At 45.1% G+C, this 10676-nt stretch overlaps 1 protein-coding gene across 1 annotated transcript; it reads right to left on the reverse strand.

Annotated features, from left to right (window-relative positions):
• Positions 1 to 4557: 4557 nt before the first annotated feature.
• On the reverse strand, positions 4558 to 5148 carry LOC147002602 (endogenous retrovirus group FC1 member 1 Env polyprotein-like). The gene has a single exon (XM_085843323.1). The coding sequence runs from the start codon at positions 5146 to 5148 to the stop codon at positions 4558 to 4560; it is 591 nt and encodes a 196-aa protein (XP_085699449.1).
• Between the last annotated feature and the right edge of the window lie 5528 nt (positions 5149 to 10676).

Here is a 10676-nt window from a genome sequence, read left to right on the forward strand (position 1 = left end):
ACTGCTGAAGCCGAAGCTCTTTGTGTGTTTTTATTCAGGGTTCCCTTATTTTGTTCTGTGCTCCTGAAGGTATGTGAAAAATTGCCTTTTCCTAATTGAATACTATTTTAAAAGCTTGCTATTGAAAAATCAATGATTGTATCATTTCATAAAACATAATCATCTCCTAATTTGTCAAAAGTGAAAATCAAGCTTTTCCTGAGTTTCTCGCCATGTGTTCAGCATTCTCCATAGGTACAATCCTTCAGACACAGTTATGTGCTATGTACCAGGCCCTGTGATCTGCATATTGGGGCCTACCGAGTTAGTAAGGCCAGGCTCTGACTTCAGGGAACAAGGGAATTCTCCATGGTAGAGATATGAGGGCACTGGGGAGTGGGCCACTACTTGTAGACCAGGCTACACCATTGAAGCTGAAGCAAGAAGCCCTCAAGGTTGTGGCCAGCCATCCTGAGATACCTAACAATACCTTGTCTCAAAAAAAATTTAAAAAAAGAAAAATGGTGTTAAGACTGCACATTCCCAGACCACAGGACTCACTCTGTCTACATTAGAACATCTCAAGAACCTTTCTCAATAGATTAAACATGAAATAAAACTGCTCACCAAGAAAAAATGCTTACATATAATTGAAATTTTGATGAGTGGCTCACACTTTGTTATCTGATGTTTACATTTTAACCTTGCAGTTTAAAAACTCTGGCCTACTGACAGCCTGATACATAGCAGCTGTGCTGTTGTCTTCATCTGTTATCTCTGCTGCCTCCATGAAAGCTCTGCTCAGCCAAAAGGTCAGAAGTGGTTCTTTAATGTTGCGAAGGAAGTCCTTCAGGAGGTTGCAGATGACATGGATATGTCCTGTCCACTTTGCTGAAGCTGTCAGTGAGCTGCCCCAGGCCAACAGGGACACACTAGCCTTCCTCATCATCCACCTACAGAGAGTGTCTCAGAATCCAAACACTAAGATGGATATTGCCAATCTAACTAAAGTCTTTGACCCTACAATAGTTGCCCATACTGTGCCCAATCCAGATCCAGTGACAATGTTCCAGGACATTAAACGTCAGCTCAAGGTGGTGGAGTGCCTGCTCTCTCTGCTCTTGGAATACTGGAATCAGTTCATGATGGTGGACCAAGAGAACATCAGCCAGCAAGGCAATGGAAACTCAACACCATACACACCAGACATTAAATTGAGCTTATTGGGGACTGTGACCACTCCTGAGTTCCAGCTTGTCAAGACTCCTTTATCAAGTTCCCTGTCACAGAGACTGTACAACCTCTCCAAGAGCACACCCAGATTTGGGAATAAGAGCAAGTCGGCCACCAACTTAGGTCAACAGGGCAAATTTTTCCCTGTTCCATACCTCAAGTAAAGCTGTATCTGCCTATGTACTAGTGTTTATTTACTGCAGGAGACACACCTGTTTGCTCTTCGACTTCCTCCTGTGTAATTACTACTTTTAGCATTTTCCAGGCTTTAAATAAAGTTGAATGTGTATGAGAGTTTGATTGTTATATAGCTCCCTCTCACCTGGAGACTTAGCACCTTGTACTAGTTGTTGGGAGCTTTAAAATAGGAGATCTTTACTAGGGTGGAAGGGGAAATGGGTACAGGTTGGGGCTCTTGTGGGAAGGGCGAAGGCTATCCCTTTGGCTTAAAGCCAAATACTGCTCATGAAATGACTTTCCTGTCATGTCACTTAGACAATGACAGAAACTGTACCTCTTAGGTAACGTCTTAGTTATCTCAGGACAAGAGGTTTCGGGACAAGATAAAGGGCTGCATAGAGGCCATAGGATGGCCCCTTCTCAGAACCCAGTTCCTCTTTCTCCTTCAGGGACTGACACGAGGCTTGGAGCCCTCAGTGGGATAGGCCAAGACACTGATCTGAGGATGCTTCACTTCTGTTTGGGTTATGCTGAGTTGTAGAAAGTGTCACAGGCTATGATCTCACACGTTTCTAGCCAGCCTCTGCCTGGATTTTGCAGTTGATTGGGGTCAAAGTTAGATTGATCTAAAGCCAAATTCATTCTGATGACTGACCCCCTTGTTCTTTGTCCAGTGGAGGCTATTTAAAAAGTCAGGTAGAGTTCAGGAGACTGTCTATTTTCATAATAGCAAGAAAGTTAGTTGCTTCTGTCTTTGCAGTTTGGATGGTGAACTCTTTCCGTGAAATAAACACATATATATGAACATTGGCTTTTTTGGTTAGCATTTTTCCAGGGTTCAAAATGACTTCCTTCTCTGGAATGTTCTCTGACTCATACTAACCCTTATCTGTAACATGTATTTGGAATATTATGTGGAAAAAATAAATAGCTTTTTCAACAAAACACAAAACAAAACAAAACAAAACAAAACTCTGGCCTAGGTGTGGTGGCACACAGCTTTAGTCCCACCACACTGGAGGCAGAGGCAGACAGACTTCTGTAAGTCCAAAGCTAACTTGGTCTATATAGCAAGATCCAGGCCAGTCAGGGTACTCAGTCTCTGTCTCAAAACAAAAAACAGAAAGGGTCCCTGAGACAGGAGGATTCAAAGTTCAAGGCCGACAACTTGGGCTACAACAAGACCCTGTCTTTAAAAAGCCTGTGAGCAGAGCACATGGTCCTTCTTAAGACCCAGTTTTCCTCATCTGTAAAATGGGAACTACCTTGTAAAGCAATTATAGAATTAAATACACTCTGTATAAAGACCTACCACATGCCTAACACAAAGTAACCAGCAAATGTTATTTGCAAGAAGTACTGGACAAACTGCATGCATTTTAAATTAATATAACTATTCATAGGCATTTGCACCTAGATAAAGCAGTCCATTCAACACAGTGCCTCCTCCTTGGCAGAAGAGGCAAACAGGGTGCAGAATGTCAGGTTGTGGGGTTTCTCAGTCAAGGCTAGTGGTACTCAGAGGAAAGGAGGCTGAAGTGACTGAGACTAGCCTGGATCTTGAAGGATGAGTTGGGTACTAATGGGCAAAGGATGCCAGAAAGGCATTCCTAGTAGGCAACACAGCCTGGACAAGGAACTATGCCAGAGCACTAGCAGGTGATAGGAGTTAATCCAGGGCTAACTAAGTTCTAGTTGATTAGTGAGATACACATCAGGAGCTGGAAGCATAGCCAATGGCAGAGTGTAGTTAAGAAGCATAGGGGTGGGGAGGGGGGTCAGTCTCTAGCATCGGAGAGAGTGTGTGAGAATAGACAGAAGCCCTACCTACAGCATTGCTTCTTCACTGTGGTGGCTGTCTACATTCTCAGAGTAACACAACTCACTTCCTCTTTTGTAGCCCGTTCTCAAAAGACTTCAGGTATTGGGTATCTGATGGTGCATGTCATTGAAGCTACAAAATTAAAAAGCCTGCAAACCAAATGGTAAGTGCTGCTTTTATTCAACACATATGGTAGCACCCTGTTCCTTACCTATTTAGAACATGGAATAATGGATATTTTTTAAAAGGTAGTGTTTTTGGTGTGCTAGAACCCTGATAAGCTATCTATTGGGCCAATATCATTCACTGTTTCCCAATAAGAACCAGGACCTACCATTTTGACTGCTACTGCATGAGAGTACACAGAGTACACCACACAGGTCCCTGGCTAGGCCTGTGGGGAACGGTCCTGCTGTTAGGACTTAAACTTGTTCCCCAGGATTGTGACATTACTGGGAACATGGATGCCATACAGATGCTAGACTCTAAGGTAACTGTCCTGCCAGGCAGTGGTGCTTCCTGACACGGTCTCTGATGAAGCAGCCTACAGACCCTGCCATGGTCTCCCCATTTATTTACCACACTGTGTGTGCCCTTGGGTTGTAACAACCACTGGGTCCCGGGTTTCAAGATCTAACCTCGACTGGAAACCAGGCTGTCTGTGTGTAGCCTGTTGCCCCACATGTACCCCTTTTCTTTTCTTTTTTTATAAGGGAGAAGTGTCACCAGAATAACTGCTATTTCAGGAACAGTTTGATACTGAACCAAGACCTGATTGGTAGTGATTTTTGCAATGTTATTCATCTGCTTCTTTAGAAACTGAATGAGACAGAGTGCCAAGAGAAGCAAGGTTCCAATGGCTAGTGTGGGGCCACAAAGAGGAAGAACTCATGACACCAAGGGGTTAGAGTACCAAGGGGTAAGGGTGTTGGGAGTATAGAGTGTCCAGAGGTTACTCCTGAGTTTTTCAGCATTTGTACATCTTGTCCTACCAGCCCAAATTCATTGACATAAAAACAATGTTTCTCCCCCAGCAAAATGCAAGTCCCTCCTTGTTCAGTGGTCAGTAAGTCCAGGACTCTCTGGTTTTGGAGAGCAACTCCTGCTAAGGAGGTTATCTGGCACTGAAGAGACTCAAGACTGTTGTAGTGGAAGCCATTGCCTGGTCAAACTTGTCTTGGAAATCACTGGCCAGAGGTTTGGATGAGGGCTGCTCCAGAAGTTCCTGTTGCACCTAGAGAGACAGAAAGACCTAGTCCAATGAATAGAGGGATGAAGATCTCTCTTTTCTTTCAGCTTTCTCTCATCTGCAAGGCGAGTTCTTCAGGTTTGTAGAGATAAACCTAGGGGACAATTATCACAGGAGTGCAGGAGCCTTGAAAAGGAGGATTAATACAGGCACCTGTAGTGCCTTTGCACCAGAGGAGGGCAGGAGAGTTAACACATACTGATTTTGTGATGGTGATGTCATGGGCACATGTAAGATGGGGCTTTGAAAAGGGTTCTAAAAGGCAAAGGGGTGGGGGTAGGTCAAAGAGAGGAATGTCCTGTACTTTCCTCATAGGTAGGGTTCCATGGAGGTCATGAAGGGGAACAGCTGCTAAAAATGGTAGGGAGAAAGAAGCACAGAAAAAGCATTGGGAGGAGTTGGGGTGGGTTGTTAAGGAAAGGAGGTCAGTTGCATATTGGATGTACTGTAGCCAGGAAAGATTAGCTCGCAGCTCCTTCTGAGACTGGTTTTCCAGTTGGATAATGTTAGCATGAGTAAAGACTGATTTGGAGTCAGGAACAAGCTCATGGGAGATGTGCAGGTCAGCAACTGGGTATTTGACATAGCCATTAAGGTAAAGTTTACCCATAACTCTGGTCCACCAACGTTCATCCCATGGATCGCCAGTTGAAAGCTGAAAATGAGTTTTAAGGTTGGTGAGCATTGTGACGCCATGACTGGTGGATTCCATTCTGCAGCTCCAGTATCTCCAACCTCCATATGTGGAGACCTCCTGGAGACATTCACCTGTGTTTCGGTAAGGAAAGCAGAGAAAAGGGCTGGGTGTAGTGGAGATGGAATCTGGGTGTAGGGGGATCTCAATCCCGGCTCAACATCCTTCTATTGGACAGTCCTGGGTCCCTATAACTTTGTTGCATCCATTGTAGGTTTCCATAGCATAGAATCTCCAATGATAGGTGTTGGGAAGGCTAAGGAGAGGCTGGGCAGCAGTAGAGTTAACATGAAGAATGGCAAAAACAGCCAAGAGAATAGAGGAGAGGGGGGCTTGTGGAGGGCACATGGCCTGGGCAGCAGTCACCAGGTCATGGATGTCCTTCCAGGAGATTTTTTATCCTTCTGGGTATGGTATTTCCTCTGCTTCCTCCTCCCCCTCTTCTGTCCTTGGTCTGCCAGTGAGAGGCGGGCCATCTTCTTGGTCGGTGGGGTGATGTAGAACATTTCTGGCAGGAACCCAGCTAGGCTTAGGCTGGTCCTGTGGAAATATGCAAGCAAAACCTCGCAGTTGTAAGGAGGGGGTCCGGTCCCTTCCAAATTCCATCCAAAGGATCTCACCATCATACTAGAATGGGAGGGGGGCTAATTTTGGTGTATGCCAATGGAGGGAGATAGGTGGATGTTTGGAGTTTTTGTAGATGTTAAATATGTGTAGGGTAGTCAGAGCCATCATTAATTGTACATTGGGGGATAGGTGGTTGCCTTTTGTTTTAGGAGTTGGGCTATTAAGGTTTGATGTGTTCTTTCTATTATTCCTTGTACCTGAGGGTCCCATATGATGGGCAATTTCCCAGTGTGTGCAGAAGGTTTTAAATTGAAAACTAGTGAAGGCCGGGCCATTATCAGCTTTTATCTGTTGAGGAATGCCCATGATAGCAAAGGTGGAGAGCATATGATGAATCAATCTTTTTGAGTTTTCACCTGTTTGGTCTGTAGTCCATATAAAATGCGAGTATGTGTCTATGGTGACAAAAACATATTTCTGTCTACCGAATTGGCGAATATGGTTGACATCAATTTGCCATAAGGCATTGGACTTAAGGCCTCGGGGGTTGGTGCCCATCATCTGTAAAGCTGGGGTGGTAATGTAGAATGCACAAGAGGAGCATGTCTTTATTATCCTCTGGAGTTGATCAAGAGGGATGTGGGGAAAGTGGGCCTGAAGCCCCTTTATATTTGTGTGTGTGTGTGAATGAAATTGATCTGCTTGTTCAGTGGAGGTCATGAGTGTCCCTGTCGAGGAGTTTGGTCAGCTAGTGTATTTCCCTCAGATATAGGATCTAGCAGGGGACTATTAGATCGGACATGCTGGATATAGATACGGGAGTCTCTTTCCTGTAGGAGGGTGGAGACCTGTATGAGCAGAGGGGAAAGTGGGTTGGCATCTAGTTTGATGAAGGATCTTGACAACCAGGGGAGCAAATGAACAGCATGTACACTGTCTGGAAAGAGGTTAAGGGGGTCCTTGACTTCTTTTAGAGCTAGATAGATGGCATATAATTCTTTATATTGCGGGGAGTGACTGCGTAGCTCTTTGAATTGGAGGATAGGGGGTTCATCCTCAGGGAAGTAGTATATTACTGCTAAAGCTCCCCTCTTTCCCCACCAGTAAATATTGAGGGGGCTGCTGCTATGGGCTCTTTTAAGAATAGTTTGGGGGGCAAATAGAGGGAGAGCAGAGGCCCATTTCTCATCAAGATAATGGTTGTTATTTGTCCTGGGACTCCTATTAAGCTGATAGCAAAGCAATAGTAATTTTTGATTAGCCACTGAATATCAGAGAGGGAGAAGGAGATGACAAGAATGTCAGGTTCTTTCCCTAGGGTTTACAGGGCTCTATTCCTGCCATTTTTAATCATGCTGGTGAGTGCATCTACCTCATTTAAAATTCCTGTGTGCCACCCATCGGGATGTGGAGCCATTCCAGCCCCCCCGAGGTTGCTAAAGGGCCCCCACAATATAGGGGAAGAGTTAAAGATGAGGAGCTGTATAGGTTTTGTTGGGTCATACCTAGCAAGAGCCATATCTTTTAGGGCTGCATTGACAGAATTTAAAGCTTGGACTGCCTCTGGGGACAGTGATCTCAGGGAAAATGGACTTTTGTCTCCTTTCACGATGTTAAAGAGGGATTGAAGGGTGCTTGTAGGAAGGGGCAGCCAGGGCCAAAGCCAATTAAGGTTACCCAGAAAGCTCTGGAGGGAGGCAAGAGTTAATTTTTGAGGGAAGGGAAGGGTGGGTTTGTGGGGACATATTGAACTATGGGATATCTCTGGTCCTAAAAATGCAATGGGCAGAATAAGTCGGATTTTGTGAGGGGCTATTTTGAATCCTAGGGCATATAGGGAGGGTATTAGCTGGTCCTTAAGTTCAGAGGGGGAGGTAAAAGAGTCTCCCCAAACTAAAATATCATCCATGTAATGATAGATACTGAGTCCTTTGTCTAAATAGGGTTTTAATGCAGTGGCTACAGCCACCTGACAAATGGTTGGACTGTCAGCCATTCCCTGTGGGAGAACAGTCCATTCATATCGTGAGGCTGGGCCAGAGTTGTTAATGGAGGGTACTGAGAATGCAAAGTGTTCACAGTCTCGGGGGTGGAGGGGGATGGAAAAGAAGCAGTCTTTTATGTCTTTTGCTAATAGGCGAACATTAGCAGGAATGTCTGAGATGTGGGGTAGCCCTCTTTGTGGGGAGCCCCAGACTCACATGGTTTTGTTAATTGCCCTCAGATCTTGTAATAATCTCCATCCCCCTGAGCTCTTTTTTATAGCAACTGCTGTTCTTCTACCAGCTGTGTGAGGGCTCTGAGCTTCTCCCTTGATAGAGGCCACTGTGGGACCCAGATGGCAGGGAGTACTAAATCTGACAGTGGCCCCTAGAATTGGGGGTGATTTGGAGGAGAGTTTTTAGGGTCTCCTTCAGTATTATCTTTATGGATAATATCTTCTATTGTAATATGGTCTCTTTCAGGTTGGGTAGTAAGAACCACCTCTAAGGCTTATAAAATATCTCTCCCTAGAAGAATGGTGATTAGTTGAACTACCAGGGGATGTATAAGGCCCATAGCCTCATCCGGGTCTTCCCATTTGTAAGCCTGTTTAGTGATGAATGCATGAGAGGTACCCCCTTATGCCTATGAGCTGGGGCCCAGGGATCAGTTGCCAATCACATAGGATCTCTTGCTGTCTTAAAATTGTTCTGTCTGCTCCAGTATCAGTAAGGCACTTGAATGGTTTATTTTCTATCTTAATGGTTAATTTTGGATGGGAGCCTTCTGAGATGCTGGATACCCATAAGGCTTCTATGGGAGTAGTAGTTGTCCCTCTTACTGTCCGGGCTGAGGCCTGCCCCTTCTGGAGTTTAAAGGTTCCAGCCCCTTACCATCCTTATCATATACAGCGTTACGGTGTTTCCTTCAGTGGTAACCTTTTCTGCAGCGGGGGCAGATTGTCCTAGTGCGAATAGAATCTGCTCTGTGTGTGTGGTGGTGGTGAGGGGGGGGAGTTTTGTGAGCATTCATTCTTCCAATGTCCTGCCTCTCCACATTTGAAGCAGATTCCTTCTGTTTTTACTGCTGCCTGAGCCACGGATGTAACCAGATGTGATACGGTTCCTAGATCTCTGATTGCCACAATCCACCTATCGTGATGCTCCTCCTGGAGACCCAGGCAAGCAAGTCTGGATTCAGAGGTCATGCCTTCCCATATGATGGTTTTAAGAAGGAGGTCTCTGGCTGTGAGGTTGGGAATTTTTCTTTCTAGGCTCATTTTGGTTCTGAGAATAAAATCAGATAGGGGTTCTCTGGGCTTTTGTTGGAGAGAGAGCAGGGAGGAGGCAAGGTCTTGTGACCCTGAGAGTGGAGTGAGCCTACTCTGTGTTGGGTTGCACAGGGGAGGACCTGCTCATAGTACCCTGCTGACTGAGTTGCCTGCTGTCCTCCAGTAGAAAAGTCTTCCTGGCCAAAGAGTTTGGCAAAGCCCCATGGGGTATCTCCTCTGCTCTGGTTTTGCCTGACTTGCATTCATCTCGAAATAAGGCTTCCCATTCCAAAAACATTGGTCCAGGAAGGGGAGAACGACAAATATCTCTCCAATCTTGGGGGGTATTTAGGTTGGCAATATGACTCTGTAGGAGAGATTTTGTCCAGGGTGTGTGGTCCTTCACTGCCTGCATGAGTTCTTTTAAGTCTGAGGCTTGGAGTGGGTACCAATTAAGGGGTTTATTTCGGCTGGGGTTGATATTAACTGGGAATGCCTGAACAGTTTGGGATTTTAGTTTTGTATCTGACTCCTGAGTAGCATGGGAGTTGGGGTTAGTTTTTGCAAGAGAATCTCGAATATTGCAAAGTTGTTGGGTAATAGATGGTTGGGGGTAAGAGACTAAGGGCTTCATATGTGAGTTTTGAAGGTATTTCACTTTTACAGCTTGAAGAAAGGGGAGGAGAGGTGCCTCTCTCTGGGGGAGGTGGAAGATGGTATCTCCTTTGTCTTTTTAATGAAGCTTTGCCTTTGAGAGGGAGAGGGAGGGGCCAGAGGAGCAGGCGGTTTAATTAGTTTTTCCTCTGAAGCATAGAGAGGTAGGGGTGGATAGATGGATTTTATCTCTCTTGATTAATTGGGTAAGGGCTGTGAGATCTGAAATGGAGTGGTTTTTAGGACCTTGACCTTTGGGTTCATCTGACTGAGGGCACTCAGCAGCTGTGTTGCTATCAGTTTGTCCTATTTTAGATAGCCCTATGCACTGCCTAATTGCGGATAAGATTGGCAAAAATTCACAAGAGGGTGTTTTACCTTCTCAGATACTTTGTTTTTGATAAGAGAAGCTACTCTGATCCATGAGTCTGGGCTATAAATATTGTCATTGGCTATGCATGGCACTATCTGAAGGACTTCCTCCCAAAATAAGAAGGCTTGTTTTTGGCTATCTTTATCCCTCTGTGTTTTAGTAGGCACATATTTCCCTGGCCTTTTATATGATGGTGAGTTGCCTATGATAGAAAAGAGAAGTGCTTGTCCAATGGGAACGTTCCCTTGGCCTATTTGGCTTCAGGGGATTCCACAAAGGTCCAAAACACTAAGCCTTTCCAAAGATTTAAGAACTGGCAGCCGCCCTGTAGCTATTATTATTATTATTATTAGATTTTTTTATTTACATTTCAAATGCTATCCCAAAAGTTCCCTATACCCTCCCCACACCCTGTTCCCCTACTCACCGACTCCCACTTTTTGGCCCTGACAATCCCCTGTACTGGGGTATAGAAAATTTGCAAGACCAAGGGGCCTCTTTTCCCAATGATGGCCGACTAGGCCATCTTCTGCTACGTATGTTGCTAGAGACACGAGCTCTGGGGGTACTGGTTAGTTCATATTGTTGTTCCACCTATAGGGTTGCAGATCCCTTCAGCTCCTTGGGTACTTTCTCTAGCTCCTCCATTGGGGGCCCTGTGTTCCAACCTAT

This window comes from Mus caroli, unplaced genomic scaffold (genome assembly GCF_978045245.1).
Source record: "Mus caroli unplaced genomic scaffold, Mus_caroli_1 scaffold_9, whole genome shotgun sequence".
NCBI lineage: Eukaryota > Metazoa > Chordata > Mammalia > Rodentia > Muridae > Mus > Mus caroli.

Excerpts from the sequence above, each read along its gene's own strand:
- LOC147002602 (XM_085843323.1), bottom strand. The coding sequence starts at position 5,148 with ATGCTCACCAACCTTAAAACTCATTTTCAGCTTTCAACTGGCGATCCA.